Here is a 25,829-nt window from a genome sequence, read left to right on the forward strand (position 1 = left end):
TGGCAAAGCTTTCTTTTGGAGAAGGGAGAAAATGGGTCAAATGTAGCAGCCAAGTCCTGATGGCCTTAACCTTGCAGGATTATTTGTTTCCTCTTTTTAGGTCTGTACTGTGTACTAGGCTTTCAGAGCAACAACAGCTCCAGGCAGTGGGGGAGCTTCTCACCCATTGATTTCAAAGCTGTCTACTATCAGTGGTGGACTTTTACTAATCACGCTTCAGGGACGTGGGGAAGGAAGGATGGGGATTTGACATGATTTCTCCTACCTGCCCTGCTTTGCTCCTTTATCTCCTGACAGCTGCAATTTCTCGCCACCTTGAGCCCAAGGTTCTCATGTCACACAAGAAGTAGAAAATCACCCATTCATCTTCTCTCAGTTTTTCCCCTGAGGGCTGCTGTGTTTGTGCAGGCAGGGCTACATTTGCTCAGAAAGGCAAGTGCTGCCTATCTGCGGTAGTCACCCTTTCTCTAACCCTCTCCAGAGGTCTCTCTGGCACCTGCCTGCTGCTTGGCATCCATCACTGGTAAAATGGCAGCCGGGTCACCGTCTGCTCCTGAAACAAAGCACCAAGCCTTTTTGTTGACATTAACCTCAACAACGAAAGGTGCAATTTACGTTTGTAAAGAAAAAGAGAAAAATCACAAGCGTTTGGTTTATGTGTCCTCCTTTTCCTCTTAAGCCCAAGGTCTTTGATCCATCTTGGGCCTTGCTCCAAAAGCTCATTAAAAGGAAAGTATAGCCAAGTATTAGTCTGAAGGAGAGGGGGAAAATGGCTCATCCATCAGAAGAAAGACAAACAGTGTCAGACTGGTTACTAATTTGCTATTCCCTGGCCAGTCTGCTTCTTTTTAACTAAAAGAGGCCAAGTTAGCTTGAAGTTTTCTGACCCCGGGCTCCTCCCTTTCCTGGTGTGACTGCCTCCTGCACCTGTTGACCACCTTCCTCCTCTGAGGTGCTGGATGGGCACTCCCTGGGGAAGGGACGTGTCCTCAACACAAAGATGGCTCCTGCTGTCGCTAGCTGAAATGTGGCGAATAGATACATTCTATTGCAGGAGAACAGCGGCAAATAAGTAAATTCAAAAGAGCAAATCAGCCTGAGCCATAAGCCTAGTAAAGAAAATAAGGCTTTTCTTTGATGAGGTTTTGTTAAACATACTTTAGGACAAAACTATTTGTAACAGTGTTATCAGACCAATACTCAGCACAGTTCCTGGTAAGGGCGAGGGATCAAGGATGATGGGGAAAGAAAGCTAAATGATGATATAAATGCTTGTATGGGAACTGCTGAGTCACAGCCTGAACCACTGATTGATCACCTGAGGTAAGGACTGGGTCAGCCCTGGGAGCACAGGTGAAGGCAATTCAGCTGTGTGACCGGAAGGGCTGAAACCTGGCTGCACCCCTCCAGGACCCCATTTAAGGGCTGACTGCCACTGGGGAAGGATCTCTTTCTGGTGATCCGTCCTTTGTAGAGCTTTTCATCGTGAGCCTAAATCTTTGGATACAGGTGAGTATTCCTTCTCTGTTTGTTTCTGTGCCATCTTGCTATGATACTCTTTCCAACTGTACTTTACTGACTGTAAATGCTGCAAGACAGAAAGGAAATGTGGATGGGGTTTTTTGGGGGAGCTTTTTTGGGTGTTTCTTTTTTTTTTTTTTTTTTTTTTTTGTCCAAAAGTAGCCCAAAAGGCTTTTGAACAAGAACTATGGAAGTGAAAGTGCTGATTTGTAATGCTGGGGAAATGTTTAAAAAAAACTTTAAAAAATGGTTTTTTTTTTACTAATATTTAAAAAGAATAAATGAGCTGTCTACTTCTGACCTTAATGTGCAGGTGAAATAATGGAACAGCCAAATGATGTTCTTTATTTTAAAAGGGTAACTAATAAATGACAGTTAAAATTGTTAGATCAATTGGAGACATTTTCTTTGTGGGGATTATAATTTTGACGGGAAAGATGAAGTACTAATATGTTTAAGTTTAGTTTTCGTTCAGGCATTTGCTTTGGGAGAACACAGAATTTTGATTCAAAAAAAAAAAAAACCAAACAGAAAAAATGGTATGTAATTAAAGTGGAGTATGATATGATGAGTGGCTTGGAGAGTGAGTCAGTACCAGAGCTCCTGTGTCAGGAACACACCCTTGTAGGTGTTTTCAGTCTGGCAGGACAGAGCTGTACAGCAACAGCAAAGGGAAGGAGGGTCCATCTCAATGCATTCAGCCTGGAAATAAAACCCAGTGTTTTTATGGTCAGAGAAACCTCCCATTACCATTGCTTACCAAAAGCTGTGATCACTGAACACAACGCAGGGATGGGATGCTTTTCCAGATGATGTGCTCATGTTCAGGTGAAATTAATTCAGGGAAGTCGTGTGGTTTCTGCTAATGGTTTTCATTCTCTTTTTGTATGAGGACTCAAAAAATTTTGCCATTGAGTTTATAGGTCATAGAATCACCGAGGTTGGAGAAGACCCATAGGATCACCCAGACCAACCATCCCTTAGAAGTGTTGTTCTTGTAGATGGTAATGCAGTTACAGAAGTTGCCTTGTTTTGCTCATCTTTTCTACACTTTAGAAAACACCCTGTATGGGAGCTGTAAGTCAGCTGTGATGGGGTAACCCTGGAAGTCCTGTCTACCTCATCCTCAAATCCGTGCTTGTACCAACTTATCCTCAAGAGGAGGATGCATCCTCTAGTGCAGCATTAGTCAGCACTCTCCTCTGGTTTAGCAATTGTGAATTTTTAGTCACCGAAAGAAGGGCTGCTTTAAGAAATACCATTTGAGTCACAGGGAAATTGAACAGCGGTCAAACTTTGCTGTCCTGAGTAGGAAGCTGCACTCCCACTTCCTTCCTGAGTCTTTCCAGAAGATCTCTGACAATCGCCTCCCTCCTGTGTTTCTGTCACCCAGAAACCTTCCCCATTCCCTCAGGAGCTTCTGCAAGGCTCCAAAATGCTCACTGCCAATTCTCATTTGCTGCTTCACCTGGGGAAGCTACAGGTTGTGTTTCTGGGGTATCACTAAATCTGGGCTGCTCTCAACTCTGTCCCCATCCCTTATGGTGTCAGATGGTCCCTGGAAAGGTGAGAAATACAATGCTTCAGGCTGAGGACCTAAAGGCTGGTGTGGAGCACCACATCTTTTCCTATTAGATCACTGTGCCTTAACAATGCACCTTGTTAGCTCTAATTATCGTTGTATCTGCTGTAAGCTGAATGCTTACTGTTTAGTAAATTGGTGCATGACACCAGGCAAGTATGATTCAATCCCATTTTGCAAGCTGGGAAAGTTTAGGCTTGTTACCATAAGTGATGTCACGGAGGGACGTGGCAAGGAGCCAAGTGAGAAGTAGGGTAATTCTTGGGCAGCTTCCTGAGGAGGAAACGGCTGAGGATACACTCATCTGAGTGTATCTGGATATGTGCGTGTTTTGTAAGCAACACCCAAGGCAGTGCTTCCTGCCTCCAGCCTGCTGAGGAAGGAAGCTTTGTGGTAGGAACGTAAGGTTTGCAGGTAATGCTGGCTCACAAGCAGAGAGGGAGGATATGACGCCCCATGCCTCACTGGGGCTGAGGTAGGGGTGGAATGAGGGGAGTTTCCAGCAGCAATCCCCACTGCATGCGCAGAGAGTGGCAGCTGTGCAGCCAGGGTGCTGCACTTGGCTGTGGAGAGGGCCCAAGGGCAAGGAGAAAGGGTTTGTCTGCCCAGCGATGAGAACAACGCTGCTGTGTGTGCAGTAGCCTATCAAAGAGAGGTGGGAGGAGTGGGATTTCTGGCTGATGTAGTGCAGACCTACATGTCTGAGAGGTCTCAGCTTCAGAAACCTATGTCTTCATCACCTTGGCCATCTGTCAGCTCCATTGCTCAGAGTTTTTGGATGCCAGATCCAATTCCCTGTAGGTGTTTAGTCTTCTTCTAGGGTTTGCAAAGCAATGTGCTGTCCTCAGTTAAACTGGTGCCTTCTAGAAGTAGGTAGGTAGTAATAAGGATTGAGATTCAGACAATTATAGGTATTATATCATTTTAAAAATCATTTTAAATGATGGCAATTTTTGAATATGCTGTAATACTGTTGGGTCTATAAACTCACGTGAGGTGAGAATAAAACTGGATTCTTGCTTCCTGGGTTTGCAAGATCCGTTTATCTCGTGCTGATAGAGGACTTAGGTAACACCAAGTCTGTCTGCAGTCTTACCTTGCTGAAGGTAACCTGTGGTGCCCCCTGTCCCACATGGCGGACTGATAGGTGTGGTGCTTCAGCCACTTGGACACTGAACCAGCAGCAGTAGAGAACAGCGTGGCTCTGGCAGATGCAGCTCCTTGATGCTACTGTGTGCATCTGGCAGCAGCACATCCTCTGGGCTCAGCATGTCCGCTCCTGGGAGCTTGCCTGCGTGCAGGCACTGGTGCCTGAGTGCTGTCCCAGTGCTGCAACCCATCAAACTGCAGTGGAGATACTGTGGGCTTGTTCAGCTGCTCTGCTTGCTGGGTTCACTGTGAAAGCTTTTACATAGAGAATTCAAGCTATCATCTCAGCTAAACCCTTAGATCATTCTTTTGCAGTGCATTAGAAAAGTAGGAAGCCTGTTAGTGGTCTGCAAATGCCTATATGTACAATTAACACATTATTGAGGAATGAAACGGGAGGCTACGCGTTCTGGTTTGTAAGCAGAAGTAAAATTATGATAAATTATATCCAATGTCTTTTGCATCCGGAAAGATTGGGTGTAGCCCGGAGTCTGGGCAAAAAGTCCAGGTGGTGCCCACAGTTCCTGTACTGAAACTCTTTCATTCATCTGCAGTCTGATCTGTTAAATGAGATATAGCATCACTGAGAGCAACAGGCACAGAGATCTGTCACTGAGCCTCAGCAGTCATAGGAAATTGCCACTCTGCATCTGTCGGATGCCTGTGCAGGGAGGTTATGATAAGCTTGTCATTTTCTATGAGCTGTACGAATGATAGACCCATTTATAAGAAGAAAGCAATTAGAAAGCCAGTACCTGGAAAGGTGTACATGACAAATCTCAGACTGCGCTTTCTAGTAGCTTTAAGTAGCAGCATCCCTCTCTGCTGCTGTTTTGCCTGGATTTTCCCTAAGCAGGATTAGTTTGTGACCAGAGCACTGCACCTCTGTGAGTCCAGGTAATCTATCTTGAAACTGTGTTTCTATGGAGACCTTCATTACATTTCTGAATGACACTGAGCTGGCCTAATGCACTGGTCTGCCAGGGCAGCCAGCTGGTTTTCCTAATATTGTTCAGAGAGGAATGAACCAAGGGTCTGGAGATCCTTGAATGGGGGACTGAGGGCAGGGGAGAGAAAGGAGCAGAATGGTATCTGTGGATGCTAGTGAAAGCTGAATGTGATCAGTGCTAGGATATGATGTTGCACTGGGGTAAAGCCTTGGCTATCAAAAAGCCCTGGAATTATACATTTTATTGGGATCATGCGACACTTTCCAAGGGACTTCACATAGAAAACTGTTTCTGTTTTTCTCCTTTTGCTTCTGCAAGCCTGTTCTTTAAATTTGCCAACATGAAGAAATTAGTTAATCACAAGCGAGAGGCAGAAATGACTGCAGAAATAGATGGTGAGTCCTTGCTTGCTGCAATGCTGGAGAAGTTCTTCTGCAGAGAAGCCTGGTGCCAAGGAGAAGTTCAGGCAGGACCAGGACAGCAGAGGGGAAGGTCTGCTGCTTGCTGCTGCCTCCCTCTGACCCAGGTGGCAGGAAAGTGACCTTCTGCAGAAGCCAGACTGGGGCAAAGGGTGCTGGGGAGTGAGCCCCACTGCCAGGACATTGAGGTTTCCATATGAGTTGGACACCATACAAACAGATGAGGGGTACTGTGACTGCATCTAAGTGAAGGAGGATCAGTGGTAGGGATTGCTCTGACTGCAGTATGTCTCAAAGCAATATTTCTGTGGATGCATGAGCATGGACTGCATGATATTTTCTTCCTTGCAAAGATGGACAGACAGTCTGACTAAAAATAAAATCCAAATTCAGAGCAGAGTGGATTCCTCCAGAATATTGCTTTTGGCCAAACTGCTCTGAATTGGACAACAGCATCTGGAAAAGATTCTGTGTCCCTTGACTGGCTGGAGAAAAAACTGTGCTGGATCTTGGCAAATATCCCAGCATTCTGCACAGCACACAATGCTTCTCTCCTTTTTGACCTCTTTGTTGGACTCTCAAGCCAGGCAGAGTTTAGAAGTTCTCAGTTTATTGCAAATACTGGCTGGCAGCTGAGTTCAACAGGTGTGGGAATAAGGTGATTTATTCTTTCTCCAGAAAGGCACAGAGAGAGCTTTGTCCAGCCAAGCATTGACCAGAAAAGGTATGGAGCAAAGGAGGTTTAATCAGCTCCAGTCCACAGAAACTACCTTTCCTAGAAGGGAAAACCTCATTCTGAGTCACATAATAGTGCATTATACTCTGCAGATCAGGAGACCTGTCTGCAAACTGCCCTGTACCCACTAGGCTGCTGTATGAACAGTTAGTAATGACATGCCACCTAATTTGGTCTGCCAGGGAACTCATTTCCCTTACTCTGAAGCATGGGAGTTAGTCATCTTTATTAGCCTGCTCTTCTATGACGTAGTATGGAAGTACATTTTTAACTACCATTGTAGTACTTCATGGCATTTACTCCATTGAAAGGCAGAGAAGCAACATCTGTTCTGAGGGGAAGTGCAAATGTGAGTGGAAAGTGCTTACTCTCACCATGCTTGGTGATGAAGCCAGCTGCTGTGCTGTGCTGTGCTGGTCTGCTTGTGGGGCATGGCAAGGACAGATCCAGGCCTGCTGGGAACAGACATGAGCAGGGTGCCCATCTTCCAGCACAGCCTTGCAGGTGCTGGAGGAAGACGCATCAAGATGCTCAACAGTAATTTACTAGCAAAATGAGCCCAGTTTCCTACCTACCTCCTGCCTGTGTCCCGAGCAGTGCAAGAATGTGATTGCTGTGCTGTTGAGCAAGCTGGCTCCCAGCCCAAAGGGGTGAATCATAGCACCATCTTATTGCGGCAAGACTTACCTAGAGCTGATCGCTCATCATCAATGGCGTGTCTGAGAAGCGGGATGGCCTCTTCACTCCACCTCCCAACGTCCTTCAGGCTTTGAGCAAGTGCAGTCTCTGCCATGTTGCTGACCTAGTCAGGAAACCTGCAGGGCAATCAAAACATGGGTGCTCCTAATTAGGCAGTCCTTTCACTGCATGCTGAGTTGTGTTAGCTTATACAAGTCACAAGCCTACACCTAAATAAAGCGAAGAGCCCTTTTTTTTTTGTATTGAAATGGCTGGCCACATCAGGCAAAATAGTCCTTTATTACCCCCTGGTGCTACTTGATCCTAGATGTGTATATCCACTTACTTACATATGCAGGCTTTTCAATTTTTCCTTAATTTAAATTTGATTTTCAGAAAGAACAAGATGAGCTCCCAGTAACAGAATGTGATAGCTCTGGAATATTACACAGCATTAATCTCAGAAGTGAGTGGGAGCAAGACACTGAGGAATGCACAGCCTGAGAAAACTGGGGAGGCTCTGTAAGTAGCGGGAGCAGATAAAAGCAGACAGCTTAGGAAGGTACTTGGAAATGAAATATCAGCATAAAGAAGACAGAGAGGAGAGAGACAACACAGGCTGCTTTTAGGGCCGACCTTTCAGTGAGTGCCAGCAGCTCCGTGCTTCTGGATGTGGGATTGTTTCATGGGTTTCTGTTGTTTCCATGCTCTTGGAAAGCTATTGTCTGGTGCCTGACCTCACAGGAAATGCAACCGCTTGACATAGTGAGCATGTCCAAGAAAAAAAATGAAAAGCAAAATATGAAATTCAGTGGTTGACTTTTCTATTCTTAGCTTGTCTGCGAGTTGTTACCCAGAGATGCTTGCAACTTATTATGGAAGATTTAGGAATCAGAGGGTTTTGCCAGTTATTGCAGGATTAAAAAAAGCACATATGCTGCATTCTGTGCAATAGCTTATGAGCTGTGAAAGATACCTGTAGAGGCAGCATCACTAATGAAGGTTGCTTTTAGACAGTTGTATTAAAGAGAGTGTGTTAAAGAGAGACGTGGAGTGAAGGACAGAGAGATCCAACACACACCTGGTTATTTGATGGGGGTCACAGGCTGTGAAAATCAGAAATTGGACTGCAGCTGCATTGTGGTTTGCATTTCTGAGCCCTCCCATAAGAAACACCATGGCTGCTGACTGCAGAGAATACTGCCAATTTGGCAGGGATTTACCAGCAGGATTCTTGTCTCTGAGGGTCTGCCTGTGTTACAGTCTGTGGCTGTCCTTGGTCTCTGCTCTTTGCAGACATGAAGAACTCAATTTTGATTTCCTCTGAAGCACTCTGGCTCACTGACTTCCATTCAGTTGCTCCTTTTGGATAGCTGAAGCTGTCCCTAACCAAACCACAGCTCCATCTGATGCACACAGGCTCCCTCTTTCTTCTAACTGCTTTTAAAGCTCAGGGCTTGTTGGCTGCCCAGCATATTATATTTTTTTTATAGTCAAAACAGGAAATCGGCCCACAGTTCTCTTGCACTGGTTCTGAGTGCCAGAGAGGCAGGTGTGGCAACACCAGGGTCCTGGAGGTAAAGTGCCAGAATGTCACAGCTGAGGGATTTGCATTGTATTCAGCCAGGAGGTTGTTGTCTGCCTATGCTCAGGCACTAATTGCTGAAGAGAATATGTGTATGCAACGCATCTTGTTTCTAATCATGTAAACAAGTATTTTCCTGGCCTTGGAATTGGCAGCCAAAATGTGATTAAAATTCAGCGAGTTTCCCCCTCTCTTTGGTAGGAAGCAGTCCCACTGAGTCAATGAAGGCAGCTGTGCTAGCCAGGGCTGTGACCTGAGCCATAGCCTGAACAATAAATTCTGTGAAGGAAGAAGGGCAAACCTCTGGGAATTGCCTGTTTCCTTGGAAGATGTGAGGAGCCTGTTGCTTGGAGGACCTCACTGCATCTGTCGAGCAAGGAAAAGGCAGTGCTGCCCCACAATGGACAAAAGGGATGCAAGATCCCAAGGTCTCCTTCGGCGTCAGATTTCCAACTTCAGGTGAGGAGGGATTCAAATAGAGGCAGACGTCTTTGCTGATCGCTTCTCCATCAGCTTGAAATGTCTTAAATATGCACTTTAAGGTTCCTGCTGATCACTTTGGACTCAAAGAGGAATTGCTCACCTCCTGGATGCAGACCTTGAATAGTGGGGTGTTTGTTTCTCTGACAGTTACCCCCCTCCTTCAGTGATGCAGAAGAGCGTAGCGTCAGTAATTGATGGCCTGCAGAGAGCTGGGTTGTGCCCTCAGCAGTGCCATCAGCGGAGCCTGCTAATACCTGCAGCCTTTCAATGATGCACAGAGGGAATTATATTTTGCCAGTGGAGGTTGATGGAAATCTCTACATAGTTTGTTTTTTTTTTTTTTTTTTGCTTTCCTTTGATCACCTGGGAATTGCTGTGAACAAATCCCACACTGCCATGAAGGATCTGAACATTGGCAATGCCCATGAGGCTCCCCTGCCCTCTTCCTGCTTGCAGCAGAATTTTAACTTTTATCAGGTTTCCATGGACTTGAGAATGCAGAATGGATATCCATGTTACCTTGCTGGTCTCCTAACTGGTCTCAGCCAGTCAAAGGGTACAAGCTCACATCCTAAGCAGATGCTAATTTATTCTGGAGGGCTTGCTCCTTTGGCAGATGTTATGCATTTCACTACATCAGAGACTCAGCTGTCAGGAGAGAGGGCAACATGCATATTCAGGGCTTTCTTTAATGTCAGCCATCACAGAAAGTGTCTGCCACTCAGCAGTATCTGCTTGAAATGCTGTGGGGCTATTGGCGATGCAACCCAGCACACAGTGGGGATCTTCCTTGTAGGCCTTTCAAATCTCACTCCATTCATTAGAAGGGCTGATTTCTCAGACCTTTACTCTGGAGACTGTTCACTAGCAAGATAGACAGTGGATTCACGGCCTGCTAGGTGTGCCACACTTGTATCCTCCAGAGATAATGAAACTTAAGCCTTTCTTTTAAAAGTGACTTAGTGCACTAATGAAGTTTGTGGTAGTTTTTTATTTACTTGGGCTTCCTGGCTTGTAGTTTCATTTTTACTAGGTCCCGGGAGCTTGAGATGTTGGAGTAAATGGCTCTAAAGAATGGCTTAGTGGAGTGGCTGAGGGCCCTTGGTGTGCTCAGTCCAGAGCAGGCTGAGGGGAAGCCTCATGGCAGCCTACAGCTCCTCACAGGGAGCAGAGGGGCAGTGCTTTCTGGTGACCTAGTTTTTAGGTAGTCTTGTGTGGAGCCTGGTGTTGGACTCAGTGGTCCTTGTGGGTCCTTTCCAACCCAGGATATTCAACCATTCTTTGGCCTGTTTGTTCCTGTCTGAGGTTATATTCATTAATGGTTACCTTCTTCCTCAGGTCTAAGGATTTGAAGGGCTTCAACTGAGTCACACAACTCTGATGGTAGCGGTGCCCAATCTTCAGCTGTTGCATCAGCAAAAGGATGGTAAGAGTTTGTTGCTAGGGGATGGATTCAGAATGAGTTTTTGTTATGAATGCTATGTGTCTATCTGACAGTGATCTGTACAGAGCAGTGACAGTCACAAGTCGTCACCAGCAGGCTAGCAGCAGGTTGTAATGCTGAAGCAGCTTGTCTGCCTATGGCTCTCAAGCAGGGACCTGGTGCTGCCAAGTGGAGTGGCTGGGCTCAGCCAGCACCTCCCTTTGGCGACACAAGTGAGACCTCAGACAAGCATTTGTTGCCATTTTCACTCTGGAGCAATGGATGAGCACCTGCTTTGCCACAGCTCCATCGGGCTTGGTGTGCCAATGTACTCAGGCCATGCCCAACTTTGCATGCCAGAGCAGCAGTAATACAACGCAACACCCCTTGTCAGCCCTGCTGGGCTATGAAGGCCCGAAGGTTAGAGCCTGTGCCCGGTAAATAGGACAGTCCAAGTCTTGCTTAATTTAGATGAAGAACATTTGGACTCATAGGTCCTATGGCACAGAGGAGGGCAATCACTCAACAGGGTAAGGAGGAGGGTAATTAAGGAGAAAACGTTCCCCTTTTGAAGCTAGCTGTCCTGAAAGGAAGACGGGATTCATGAAAGCCAGATGGCACACAGAGCAAGGCCCCTGTCAGCATGTGGCAAGTGAAGCTTGGAGAGAGCAGGGTCTCTGACTTGTGGAATAGCTGCACCTTTTTTTTGTCGTTGTTGTTGTTTTTTGGTAAGTCAGTGACAAAACATGAAGTCATTGATGCCACAGTAAAATTTCTGCAAAAGCTTCAGAAAACCTGTATTGTTCCAAATGAGGAAAAACTGGCAATTTGAGGATTGCCTGATACTATTCTACTGTTGGCTGAAACAGTGCATATTACAGAATCAAGCTAAACCTGAATGCTGTAGCTCTGTCCATCTCTCCACACCATGTAATTATCCTGCCTCTATTCCAGCAAGCTATTTATACCACCCCCATTCCATGTATGCTGCAGCTGCTGCTGTGCCTGAGCCTCTGGGGCCTTGTAGGCTGCTCTCAGGAGGATGCTTTCTTCTAGGAATCAGGACACAAAAGCTGTCGGTGCGTATTGTTCACCACTCGCCAGTGAAATGGAAATTCAAGGACAGGGAGCAGGATGGAGGCAGCGTTTGTCACTGATCCGTGCTACCTTTTGCGCAGAAAGGGCTCTGAAGCATCACGTAATGACAAGGGCATAGGTAAACACATACTGGGAATAGAATAAAAATAAAAAGGGGGCAAAATCTACATCTGCTTTTGAACTGCTTAGAAAAAGTATAATATGAATTTCCTCCATGATGTTGGAAAGTCCAACTTTTCTGTAGCATGTGCCAGCCTTCAGGAGCTCTCATCAGCTGTCTTATGACTGTACCCTCTCATTTAGTGGAAACAGTCTGGAGAGAACACGGAATACTTGTGAAAATTGATTATTTTCTCACCTTTAGCTAAAACCTTTTAGACATTTAACTGCTTCAGTGTGTTCTGTGGCCTATCTCCGTGTTTGTATCCTTATGTGAATTTTCTAGATAGAGCAAGGCTCTTTGGGCAAATGAGTTCAGACAGACCAGGAGGAGGGCCTGTTGCTGGTAGATCCTTCAGGCGTTACAACAGTGCAGGCTCACTGTGCACCAGGTGTACCTGGAGAATATCTCGGGGTAGGCAAAACATCCTTCTCTATTGGCACAGGTTCTTTTTCTTTCAACCAAGAATAAGATCCACGGGTGATGTTGCTCTCTACGTGCTCTAAGACAGCATCCCAAATGCTGCTGTTTATCATACTCAGTGGAAATCCTATTAGAAATGTCTGTGAAGGCTGAATTCTGATGTAGCAATCTCACAAGCACAGTCAGGCTGTCAGTATGGTCAGTCCATCATGTGCCAGCACCCCATGTTACTAGTGGCCTACTTCAGACCTGCAAGAAAGAGAATGATTAAAAAACTGCAACCTGTGATATGCAGCACAGTGTTTGGTTCTAATAATGGCCAAGAATCACAAATGAAGTCCATTTTGGGGCCAGGAAGGGAAATAGTTGTGCAATAGCATCACTTCCTACTCAAACTCTCTACAGACTGGGAACCAAGGTCTGAGATAAGAATCGTGGGGTGAGGCTGATACACACTGAGGTATGTTGGCCATAAGAGTTGTTTTGAGTCCTTGGTTGTGACCTGTGTGATTTCTGCCCCCTTTCCTCCAATGTTTGTAGTAAAGCTGGTGGATATGAGTTTAGATTCCTGTTAGACAACTACTTACGAATTCTCTTGATGCATTTGTAAGTTACTAGGACCAAAGTCAACACTATTTCTGATCACAGGCACTCACTCTTGAAGGGCTGTTCCAAAATTAATACCTCCTATTTTATTGTGTTGGTCCACAGCATCAGAAGCAGATGTTGGTAGTACGGCAGTAGAGGCTGAACCTTTCCACCAGTATTTCCTTCCATTCTGTTGCCATGTGACAGATGGCAGCAGAGGCAGCGTCTGACATGAAAGTGGGGGTGAAGCAAAGGTGTCCCTGAATTCCTCTGTGCAGAAAAAAATGGCACCTATTGACATTCACCAATGCTTGCTGAGCGTTGATGGAGACCAAACAGTGGACGTGAGCACACAGTGAGGCAGTGGGTGATGTGTTTCAGCAGTGGTGACAGCAACATGAAAGACAAGCCATGTTTCAGATGGCCATGCACAGCTGTCACACCACTGAATGAAGAGCATCTCAATCACCTAACCCATGTGAACTGGTGGATTTCAACCAGAGTACTGTGTACAGAACTGAATACCATCTTCAATGTGTTGGAAACAATGGTGGCAATATTGGAATATCGCAAAGTTTGCAGCAGGTGGATCTCATGATTGCTCACACTGGAACAGAAAGAACACTGTATGCAACTTTGTCAGGACCTACTGAACCAACACAAGGCTGAAGGTGACGGTTTCCTGGATCACGTCATTACCAGTAACAAGTTGTGGTGTTACCCTAAGAGCTGGTGTCAAAATGGCAGTTCAGGGAGTGTCAATGTGAATTCCCCATTGAAGAAAAAGTGCACTGTGCAGCCCTCAGCATTTAAAGTGATGTGCACTGTCTTTTTGAGATAGGAAAGGGGTAATCCTTTTTGGAGTTCCTGGAACACAGGCAAACCATCAACTCTGACGGCTACATCACAATGCTGACTAAGCTGACGTTCAACTTTCCAGAGTCAGGCCAGAGAAGAAGACGAGGTTTTTCTTGCAACACGATAATGCCAGGCTTCATTCCAGTTTGAAGACTGTGGAGCACTCTGCCAATCCTGTCTGGACTGTCCTACCACACCCACCATACAGCCTGGATTTGGCACCTTTTGAGTTCCATCTGTTTGGGCTGATGAGAGATGGACTGCATAGGCAACATTTTCCTAGCAATGACATCATCATAGCAGCCATGAAACAGTGGGTCAGCTCCCCTGGTGCAGATCTTTACGAGCACAGCATGCAGGCTCTTGTTCATCACTGGTAAAAATTGCACAGCTAATGGTGTTGACTATGTTGAAAAATAGAGCAAATTCTCAGCTCCAAAACACTATCAAATAGTGTTCTTCTGCTGTTTGTTGTGCTTTCCATGAAAATAAAGAGGAGGCAGTGCTTTCAGAGCAACCTATGTATATTTTTATCTTATGGATTATCTTCATCACAGTTGTAGTGAATGCATTTTAACTTTCCTGAGTATCTCTATTATCACCCACTCTCTATTTTTTCAAACTATAATGTAACAGGAGACAGCAGCAGCATAATACCTCAGGATATTATTCACAGCAAAGGCATCTCAGCTGGGAACAAAATCCCAATGTGCTCTTCTCTACAGTGTTTCTCAGGGCAAACACAGTATGCTGGAGCAAGGGCAGCAAAAGAGCCTTGCAAGTATTTGTGGGTGAGACACAGCTGGGAACTGCAAGACCAGCTAACTCGCACTCAGTCACCTTACTTTTGCCTTTGTTTTAATGAAAATGGTAAAGGAAGCAATAGTGAAAATTTAAAGTGTGCATAATCCAACCTACCTCATTACAGGCTATTTCTGAAAGGGGCTCACACTTCCTCCCCATTTCCACATTTCCTCCTCCACATTTAAAGCAAATTAAAAAAAAAAAATGAAGGCAACAAGCACAGGGAGCTGGTCTGACTCAGCCAGTAGCCTTACACTCCTCAGATGTAACCCAACGTGAGCAAAACAGCTGTGGAGCTAAGATCTCCCATTCAAAAGCAACTGAAAGTATTTTGGGTTAGGCATAGCATGAAGCTGCACACCAACCTGGCATACAATCCATGTCTTGGTTAAGCCTTCGTGTTACTGAAGTTCATCCCTGCAGTAGATAATCCTTCAGGTGAAGTCTTTAACCCACAATGGCTGATTAAGAAGCTGATGCAGTTCTCTGACAGCAGAGGATGTGAACCCTGCAAGGGTTTGTTTCTATCTGTTGGTGGGCCTTCTCCAGGGCTTTTCATAAGCCAGAGGCAGCTAGTGCCTACTGCCTTTCTATTTTAAATCCTTTAGATACTGTGCTGGCTGACTCAGTGCACATCATGGGGTGACTGTTCACATGCAGGTGTGTTGGGCTCCACACAGTGTCTGCCACAGGTGGCCCAACCCTGCAGCCTCTCACAGGAGGCAGCAGCCCTAAGGCAGGAGCACCTGCAGCTGCACACATGCCCTGTCAGAATGCTGCCTCTTCCTGCAGTCTGGCCACAAGTGTGAAGAAGTAACATGGAAGCAGGGATTGTCAGGAGAGCCGGACTTCTTCCTGAAGCACATGTGTGGAAGGAGTGATTTTGGCTGAAGAGTGCGTGGGTCCTGTGTCAGGCAGCCAGTGCAGCTGCTGCTGCTTAGGTTACAGGACCTGCCCTGCAGTTGCAGCCAATATTCCTGTTTTCCAGCACCCGGGAGTTTAGCTGTCACCCTAAACACTTGCCTGCACAATTAAAGAGAAAAAAGAGAAGGAAGTGCTGTCTGGAAAGGATCCTTAAAAAAAAAAATATTGCTCATATTTGGTTGATGAAAATCACCAAAATGTTGGTGATCTACTGCAGGTAAAGAGCTCTATGAGCAGGACAGCTGAAAAGCAAGTGAATGGGGCAGTCATGTTTTATGGCCTCTGTTGCCCCCTCCAGTCCTGTGCTAGCAGTTGGTGCTCTTTTGAAAACGACCTTGGGAAAGCTTGCACTGATAGTGTCTCAGGCTCAATTTTTTGATATGCGTCTGATCTACACTGGAAGTAAAAATTGGGGTCAGAATTTCCTTTTTTTTTTTTTTTTTTCCTCCTTATCTCCAGCTTTCCATCAGAAAAAATAAAACCTGTTTGTAGAGGAGACAGCTTCGCAAGAGCTGAAGCGAACGCTCAGAGGAACTCAGAGCAAAAAGATGGGAGGGGCCTCACAGTATAAAATGCATCTGTAACTGCTTTCAGCAACGTGAGCACTTGCAGACTGGAGCAGGAAAGCCTGTGAAGAAGCTCAGGTCTCCCCGTGGTGGCAAGGAGGGCACAGCCTCCCTGTCCTGCCCTGGTTTGCTCTGACCAGCCCTGTCCTGCTGCGTCACTCACATCAGAGGGGGCTCAGCCCCCAGAAAGAAGCTAAAATGCATGGCTTTCATGCATTTATAAAGCCACATCACTGTACTAATAACCAACAAATATCACCATTACCTATCACCTACTGATTATTTTCTCAAGCCAGCTAGATCAGGCACCTTTGGAATGGTAACTTCATACTCAGTGTCACTTTCCTGAGGAGACAATTTTAGAGGCAGAGCAGGAGCCAAGAGAGCAGGGAGTGCGTCCCAATGGTCCAGAGCAGGGTCGGAGCTTCGTACCTGGATGAAGCAGGCAAGGGACAAGCTCTCCTAAAGAAAGATATTCCTGCTGCCTTTAAAGACACAACGGAAAATGCAGCAAAATGACACACTTCATCAACCCTTTAGTGTCCAAATAGGTTTTTACACCCAGTTCTTCCAAACACATTTTTAAAGCGAATGAAAATCTATCAAGCCAAAAGCCTTCTCTCTCCTACCTCGGGGAGCTTTGTTTTGTGTTCCCACTGTGCCTCAGGGACAGTGTGCAGAAGATCCTGGCAGCTGCTGGACTTTGAAAACTTCAGGTATAAGTAACAATACTGTGATGGCTGTGTTCGTCTGTTCCACAGCTGAGTATGGAATAGGATCCGGTTGGAAGTGGTCATATCTTTTCAAAGGATTTAGAAATTAAAAGACACTGCTCGATCTCTGGAATAATAACTAGGGAGCTGAGGCACTTTGACTACAAAGATGCTTTGAACAGGGAACTAGAACGACCAGGTGACAAACCTGCGTATCAGAAGCATGCATCCTTGACACGTGAAAAATCTTGGTTTGACCAACAGCCCTGACACTTACTGACACTCACATGCTCTTCCTCCCAAAAGTTGGGGCTTGCATTTCTTGCTTATTCACTTCAGATTTATCTTCTGCCATATCTCTTCCAGCCCTCTGCTGGCTCTACAGGTCTGAGGGATTCCCATCAAGATTCACATAATCAGCAATGACATTGATGCAAAAAATGAATATTCATTATCTTCCCTGTTGGCCACGAGTAAGATTCACATCAGGCAGCTCTTTGTGATGACACACATCCATGCAGAATGTAATGCATTCCAGCATAACTGCTACTGCCATCAGAGAACGCGGCCTGGAGATGATGAGCTTAAACAGATGAAGTGCTGGAGAAGTACACCTGCTGAAAGAGCATTTTAGCATACAGGGGTTTTAACTTGGTGCTGGAGGGATAGGATGGTTGCCAGACTGATGGCGAGAGACAATGGCATTTTAATTGACAACTGAACAAAGAATTAGAGGTAAATCTTCAATTCTTGTCTAGCCAGGCTTACACTACCATTCCACAGTAAAACCATCTATCCAGGAAAAAAAACGCTTTCAAGGAAAATTATAGCATTTTAAAAAATAGCCTGTGATGTTTAAAATGCACATAAATAATGACAAAAGGTTTCAAAGATATACTTGGATTGGTCTTCACATTCCGGTGGCTCTCTCTCAATCACGCAACTAAATAACTCCTGAAGTGAAAATGGTTGTCTATACCAAAATTGGAGATGAACTTTAACCAGTTCATTGAGTTATTTCTAAGCACTGCAGATCCAACCATTTTGCCCCATGCCACAGAGATTGGTACAACACTGCAGCACGTGCTCAGCACATCACACGTTACTCACTCAGAGAAATGCGAGGACAGTGCAGAACAGGAGAGTCTCCTCTGAACGCTGCTGTTCCAGTCTTCTGGATGAAGGCCCGATTCCCATTCAAAGACTGGAGATCTCGAGCTTGTGAAACTTGTCATTAGTTATACACAGCTGGCATGTCTGACAACGCAATTCATTAGCACTGTTAAGCTGGTGCAAGTGCAGGCTGTTTTTTGGAGGAAAAGCCCTGTCTTCTTTTCTGTTCACGTCACTCAGATCAAAGAACTACCTGTAGCCCCTACCAGGTTTCTGTGGGAAAGTCAGTAAAACTCCAAGGGACAAAGGGGCTGGCTGAGTTTGCAGCTGGATCAGTCCCCAGTTTGTCTCATAATCCACCTGAGCACCTATTGTTTCTGATACGGGCTGGGGGAGCAAGACTATAGGCAGCTCTGTGCATCCACACAGAGATTTGGCCACAGAGCAAAACCTGATGCAGAGGGCACTGACCTCGGCGGGAGGGGAGCAGTTCCCCAGGCCTGGTGCTCACACCGGCACTGTGAGCTCCACTTATGGACTGAGGTACAAAAGCAGCCTGAGAAAGAGATCTTTCTGTATATCAACTAAAATGGATACTGAACATAAAAAGATTCTTGGTCTTCTTAATCAAATAGATGGGGAAAAAAAAATGGGGGAGGAAGTCACACAGCCATTACATTGAGTAACATTGTTTTAAGGTGAAAACTATGCTTAAACAAGTGCTGCTGTTTAATTCATGTGCTGCAAGGGCTTCCACTTTAGCCTGAAAACACCCAAATGTAAGGACTTACAGCAATAATCAGTTTTTAATAATAGATAACTGAGCTTCCCTAAGGCTGTTCCCCGTTGGCACAAGGCTGTGGATTAACACCAAAACCGATTCCAGAGTAAGGAAAATGTAAGGATCAGATGAACCTGATCTACACAACAGCAGCAACAAATTCTCCATGAACAGAAGACGTGATGCTATTAGAGTACTAACCTTTCCACCGGGGAGTTTATTGAAAGAGGACAGAACTGTAAATTAAATGAGAAGAATAAATGATACATTCTGCTGTTACAGGATTCTCTTTCTTACACTCTACTTTTCTTCTAAGTTCTCCATAGAATGACCACTGCTCTCAGATCTATGTGCAAAGTGCCTTGCTAGAAATGCTTTGATATTATAATAAAAGGTGAATAGATGCTATGAAGGAGCAAATCTGTGAAAGGTATTACAAATAACTGAACTTGGATAGCAGAAGAGATCCAGAGGAACTGAATTAAACAAATGAAGGTTTTGCAATACGTTTGGTAAACCACATAGTAGATACTAAAGACATCAGCCCAGAGCACATGTTATGAGGTGGGACTAGAAAAGAGAGAATGGCTGGCAAACAGAAAAGAGAATAGAAATGCCAAGGACAGCATGAAGAAAGCACACAGAACTGGCACTTTAGAAGGGAAAGGGAAACTTTGATATTTCTGTAGTGAACAAGACGACAATTGCTACTGATTTTTAAACAGATCTGAAAATATTGCCTATAATGCTGCTTTGGTCCATTTTACGAGGAACATATGGTCTCAGCATTAAGCAGATATAACTTGAATGTAAACTTAGAATAACAGGCACAAGAAATGCCAAAGAAAAAGAGATACAAGTGAAGAGCTCCCCCAGGTTTAAGTATTCTGCCATTGAAAGATTCTCACTGAAGTGCACAGAGCCCATCTCACAGTGGGGATCCTCCAGGCTCCTGAGGTGAGTAAGCTCTATGGCGAGTTGCAAAGAAAAACATTTGCCATTTTTCTGAATCATCTGCTATCTTGCAGTGAGCATTTTGAAACGGCTTCTTGTGACACATCAGGCACATACCAATGAGCACTCACTTTAATGGGGAGTCTGGAAATCCTCCCAGCTTCCACAAGCCCACTATTTAAATGAGGAGACACCAAGCTGCCCTGGCTTGCACACCCTGAATGCTCATTACAACAAATGACTCTTATCTGTGCATCCCAGGAAAACTCTAGCAAGCGTTTGTCTGCTAAATGTATGGCCCTATTCTATGGATATGGCAGTAATGTTACCAGGCAACTTTTCCTTCAAGGGAACTAAAGAATGGGAGATGTTGAGAATAGTGCATAAATATTTAACACGCTCTTCCCAAACACTAATAACATATATGGAAAAGTCCATGTGTTATGTAGAAGCAGAATAATCTGGCTTCAACAAGTGCTGGATTGGAAGGAGTGAAAAAAGAGTAGCAGTGAAGACTTAGGGAGACCTGAAATCTCAAACAGCTGTAGTATTGTCAAAGAGTACAGCAGCCTATGTTCTCTAGTCACTCGTCAAGGCATTTAACTTTGGTGTTGCTGATCATCAAGGCCAGCCAACCACAGAATATAGCATCCCACATCAATAGCATGCGTTCACAAGACATCTATTACCCTCTAGGCTCTTAACCAGGGCACAGAAAAGGTTCCATTTAAAAATCATTTTATTATTAACATAATCTTCCCATTTAGCCAAGTGTGGGTCGTGAATAAGGAATGTCGGTAAATACTTCATTTGAGGTTCTTTTTACATATTTCCATTGATAAATAAACTCTGAATTCACATAAAAAAGTTAAACTTAAATAACTAATATATTTTTTGTAACAGGCATACATTGGTAAAATATAAATATTCTTGTACTCAGCCTCTGCTCTAAATAGAGATAACAGTTAGCCACACATCACAGTTATTAACAACTAAAAACAAGGACTCAACTGATTCTCTGGCCTGGACTAAAATAGAGATGGAAACAGAAAATTCACATTTTGACTTTGGGCCAAAAGAGGTTGAGAGGCAGGAAGAAAACAGTTTTCATAACAGCCTTGTTAAAAATAGTCTGCTCTGCCACTGAATTTTAACTTGAATATATTATTCTACGTTTGGTAGTTGATTCCATTATAATTTTATGTAACACTCAAGTATCACTAACAAAATATGGCACATCATTCAGGAACAATATAACGAAGTTTCAAAACTACCAGGGTAAAAACATTGGCGATATGACTGATTTGGTTCTGGTTAGCCGTTCTGTCCTCACAGTTTAACAACAGAATGCATCATGACACCGTTTTGGCCACTTTCCCACAAAAGATGAGTTTGTTACCTGCCGCTCTAAGGTTTTTCAAACTGATCAGTTACCAGGCAGCCTGAAACACTGGGTTTCCACACCCAGAAGTCAGACCAAAATAAGTTGGTCAAGATATCCTCTCAAAGAACTCTCGGGATGATTGTAAAAGGGACAACAGGACTGCTGGCTTCAAGCTCCAGTGCCGTCAGGAAGCATTCAGTGGCGGCATCATCATTGCCTTGAGCCTGCAGCACCTCACCCAGTCCGTTCCAGACCTCGTGGGCCGTGGAGTTCACCTGCACAGCGTCTCTGAGAATCTTCTCGGCCAAGCTATAGCGCCCAAGCTGGTGAAGTATCAGTGCCTGCAAAAACACAGCAGAAAAATAGTTGAGACTGGCCACAGTGGGATGGTCCTGAAGTTCAAATGATACGTTGCAGCAATTAAAGAAATGTAGGTAGTGGACGGGTCCAGAGTGCTATAGACTATATATCATGTGCATCTTTTTCATTTAAAGACATGGAGCAGGGTTGAAGCAGGCTATTCAACAAGCAGTCAAGTGGCTTTGGACCAGAAACAAAGACACTGGAATGCAAAAAACAAATTGAACAACAAACTCTCCTCCCATCCATCAAAAACAGCAAGTACCTGAGCTTCTGTGGTGAGCTCGATTGAGTAAGTTTTCTTAAGGTGCATGCCCTGAAGTGCTCATATCCTGCAGGCACATCTCAGCACCCAGACCATGTCTTGCAACACCTGAGATGGGAACTTGGCACCATTAACTCTCAGCTATGGCAGTGAGAGAACTGAGTTCAGCTCCACAGGCAACAGCCATTTGTTTCAACCTGCAGAACAGGAAGTGTCCTGGGACAAATAATGCACCAGTATAGTATAGAGGTCCAGCAGGCAGAAAACCTGTTCAGGAACTTTCTAGATACAGTTTCTGTGTCTTCCTCTAAGGGCTTGGATCCAAGTAAACACCATGCTATCCAAGAGTGTCCACTATGATAGAGTCTGAATGAAGCAGTAGAAATCTCCGTCCATCGTATTCATTATTATCACTGTGCAGGAAAAGTTTCAGAGTGACCCAATAAAAGAGTATTATTCTAATATTATAACAACTGTAACATTGTTATGCATTTTTACTTTTGGGCACTGTATTGCAAAATGCATACAGACCAAATATCTTTCTTACCAGAGAGGTGTCCCGATTGCAAGCTTACAGACTCCTTACAACTTCCCCTCTCGCAGTCCCCCACTCCTCAGACCTCCATACCTTTTATTTCTCTCTGTAAATCTGTCCCTCAAATCCTCACTCTGAAAAACCAGTAATTAGAGAATACTGAAATTTTATGCAAAGCCTGAGAGTTTCTGGAATTCTGCTCACCAGGCTGGCTTTCAGCAGGCACAGACTGCCAGCTGCATCTTATAGAGCAACAGAACAGACCATGCACCCCAAAACAACCACAAAAGGAACACGGTACAGTTCTGGCAAGTAAATAAATAAATGCAACAAAGGCTAATTTGCGTAGCAGATATTCTGTCATAAAGGTACTAGAGGGCTTTCTGGTCATGGGCTTTTTTAGCTGCCAAGTGAGTCAGTATTTCCAGAGTGGGTGAAGAATATTTCCAATTAAAAAAAAATTAAATCAGATAACTTTCAGAGATGGTATTTTTTTCCGTGCAGGAAAGTGATTACTAGTGATTGGTAGGTATCAGATGGGAAACTACAAAAAATGAAGCAAGGATATGAAACCTGTTTATATGTGTGTGTATGTGTGTGTGCGTGGTTTGCACGCAGTCAGTTTAGTACAACCATCCAACCTTAGAAACTTGGAAAGTGTTACTGATTTTCAACACCTGAATCTCTAACTCATTTTCAAAAATTATCTTTTTTTGGGGGGGTGATGATTTGTACATTTCATACTGATCAGATATGTGAGTTGTTTGCAAATTATGTTTTTCCCCAGGCTATTTTCCCCACCTGCTCAAGATTAAGGCTGTTCTTTTCAAGACCAAAGGAAGCAACCAAATCTTACAGTCATAAGCCTGTTGATTGGAACAGAAGTAAGCTCTAATAAACCTGCTCAATTCTGTTTGGAAAAAAAAGTGCAGTGGAGACTACCCAGATGACAGAATGTAAGTAAATACTCCTTGCTCGATGGCTGCCATACTTTACTAAGAATATAAGCCATGTAGCACTTGTGAAGGAACTGCTCTGGCTTGGACAGTCAGGTTGTGTTCCCTCATGACTTAGACGCCATTGCCTTTTAGAGGCCAACACTCAGACGTTCTCTGGCATGGAGAACGCTGGATATCCTATCAGTGGGATGATAGGAGGACTCCTGCTCTGGGCAGCAGCATCTGGGTGACATGCTTGCATCTAAAGAACAAATGGAGAGAAAATTAGACTCATTTCATGTAGAGCATCAAAAGGATAGCAACATTAGCTGTGGGCTGAGCTCATAACAAGTGATCTAGAGAAAGAAGGCATCATATCCTCTGACTCACCTACTTACTCCCTCAGAATGATGGTCAGATGTCATACGCAGCTAGTGTCCGGCTTGTATCTCCTTCCCAAATGACTTCATTAAAGTTCTGAGGCACAGAATATTTTTGTCTGTGGTCTTCGCCTGACTTTGCTCTATGAAGCACTACACTATTGGCAGTGGGAAAAGGAGCAGGCATGTCTATCACGCAGCAGCATCCTGCAGTGACCCCACACCATCACCCAGCCAAGAACACTGACCTCCAGCCTACCAGCTGTCAGCATACACTTGCCCTCTGTACTCAACTCTTCAGCAAAAAAAATAAAAAAGAGAAACAAAAACTCCTCTAAGATTTCCCAACAGTCAATACAGATTATAATAGTCCTTAACTTGTAAATTTCCTTTGCTTCCTAACTGGAACTAAAAACTCAAAGCTGCTAGCTCTGGCCATTACCCATTTAGCTGTAAATGTACAGACAACATTCAGCTGCAGAGTAATGCTAGATCTCTCACTTAATGACTTAATGAGATGAGCTTGAGAAACAACTCAGCTCTGCATAAACTCCAAGGGGTACCTCAGTGACACATGGCTCACACCTGCAGACCTGGCATGGTACTTTAAAATCACACACACACACACTTTAGTAGATAGATCCCACAGCGATTCTGGAACCTGGATCAATTAGAGAAACTGTTATATAATCACTGGTAAATAATAAGAAACATTAGTAGGAAAAGCACCTATTCCACAGATACTGAAAGAAGACAGTAAATTCCTCAAGAGTTACACAGATTTGCCCAACCTATTTGTTCTCTGTACATTTTAAAATGTTACAGCACTTGACAGGTGTTTAATGCAACTGTTGGCATTCTGCTAAGACAAAGCATCCCATTGCATCTCTTTCACATGAAAGTGATAAATTTATGACATTTGCTTTTAGCATACTGTTATAAAAGCCTCCACTTTGAGTGGGTTCCTTCAATTTGCAGCTCAGTACAGATTTTATTTGTAACATTTCCCTATGTTTGGTTTGCTGGATTTTTTGTATGTTTTCTGACAATTTTAGTGGCTGTTTTTGGCAAAAAAAAAAAAGAACCCTTTCCTATATTTCTCTTTTAGCCCATTCTACACGCAGAGGTTGATTTTGTAACTCAAAAATTTTCATCAGAAATTGCATAGACAAAGTAAAGGGAATCTTTGAACATTTTTTGTTTGGTGTGCCTCCATTGCACACAAAGTAGTGTTTCATGTCTGTTTCTGTAATTCATTGCTATTTGCACTGGTCACTACAAATTGTTCTGAGAACCAATTGTTCTCAGAAATTCAAGGATTTCAGATTCTGTCTGCATTAGGAGAGGCCAATGGCCCTTTATCACTCCCAGGCCATTGCTGGGGTTCAGAGACAGGAGTAAGAAGGACAGTCCAATTTCAAGAGCATACAAGGCCTGAGTTCCGAAAAAAAAATATTATTGTGTGCTGCCCATGATAGGGAAATACTTTAGTCAATGGAAAACAAGGTTCTACACAAGCTTCCCACCAAAACAGAAAAAAATCCGCCAGGAATTAACAAAAACGGAGAAAAAGAGGTTCAAATTTTTCTACCCTGCCACAGGTTATTTTCAAGATCCTGCAGATCTTTCCTCATTCGATCTACAGACACCCTCTGTTTATTTAATTTCACACGTGCTTGTTCCCTCTCTCAGCATCTTTATACCTCACTGCACATTGCCCCACATGAAGAACTGCTATTCTTTGCTCATTTCTCAAGAACATCTGTTCTCATAATGCTCAAGCAAATAGAGCCCAACCCTCACCGAAGGCCCTTAGCACTGTTGTCAAAACATAAGTCATTTGTTTTTACTCAATATCTCCTAGGTACCTGCACAAACAGTCATTAAAAACAGCTATTGAGTCTGAATACACAAAAATATTGTAATGTTCCATCCAAAACATTTGGATGAATAATCTTCATTTATACTTGCATATATTATGGAACAGGGATTATATCTTCTGTGTTTTGGATAGCATCTGAGGACTAATCTTGTTTAACGTTCTAATTAATGACATCACAAGAATTACAAGAGTGATGAAAAAGCTAAAAAGATACAACACAGAAACAACAGGCTGATCATGAGAACTGGAGTAACAAAAATACAGTGGAAGTCATTAACAGCAAGTGGAAAATAACAGGGCAGCTTGGGAGAATGCCTTGGATAGATCTGGCAACCATAGCTTGATAGCGTGAAAAGGTGTCAGTGTGGAAGAGGGAAACACAGGTGACATTAGGAGAGGTTCCCACTGGATAGAAAGCTGTACACAATGACAGGAAGACATCCTCTGGCACTTTGTGTTGTTCCTGTTCAACAGACATCATTCAAACTAGAAAAGCACAGAAAAATGACTATTGGGATGATCAGTAAAAGTCTTAATTTACAAGAGAAGACTGGCAGACTTGGTTTGTTTAACCTAG

The 25,829-nt window shown here is 44.1% G+C and overlaps 1 protein-coding gene and 2 long non-coding RNA genes across 7 annotated transcripts in view; 1 reads left to right on the forward strand and 2 right to left on the reverse strand.

Annotated features, from left to right (window-relative positions):
• Window positions 1-7,893, reverse strand: part of LOC107053531 — a 31,962-nt gene extending 24,069 nt beyond the window's left edge. Inside the window, exons 1-2 of one of the 2 annotated variants that reach the window (XR_006939461.1) lie at window positions 7,672-7,893; window positions 7,045-7,172 (exon numbers count right to left, since the gene is read on the reverse strand). This is a non-coding gene — a long non-coding RNA (uncharacterized LOC107053531). The remainder of the gene's footprint in view (window positions 1-7,044; window positions 7,173-7,671) is intronic. The other variant, XR_006939462.1, reaches the window with a different exon arrangement.
• On the forward strand, window positions 1,444-22,969 carry LOC107053532. Its single transcript, XR_005860304.2, has 4 exons — window positions 1,444-1,509; window positions 8,822-9,079; window positions 10,442-10,529; window positions 22,840-22,969. It is a non-coding gene; the product is annotated as an uncharacterized LOC107053532 (long non-coding RNA).
• Window positions 20,230-25,829, reverse strand: part of TTC7B (tetratricopeptide repeat domain 7B) — a 120,638-nt gene continuing 115,038 nt past the window's right edge. For all 4 annotated transcript variants that reach the window (NM_001006484.4, XM_040701037.2, XM_040701038.2 and 1 more), the window contains one exon: window positions 20,230-21,233. In NM_001006484.4, the coding sequence (NP_001006484.2) occupies window positions 21,012-21,233 (222 nt within the window). In that variant the 3' untranslated portion in view covers window positions 20,230-21,011. The remainder of the gene's footprint in view (window positions 21,234-25,829) is intronic.

Source organism: Gallus gallus, chromosome 5 (genome assembly GCF_016699485.2).
Source record: "Gallus gallus isolate bGalGal1 chromosome 5, bGalGal1.mat.broiler.GRCg7b, whole genome shotgun sequence".
NCBI classification, from domain to species: domain Eukaryota; kingdom Metazoa; phylum Chordata; class Aves; order Galliformes; family Phasianidae; genus Gallus; species Gallus gallus.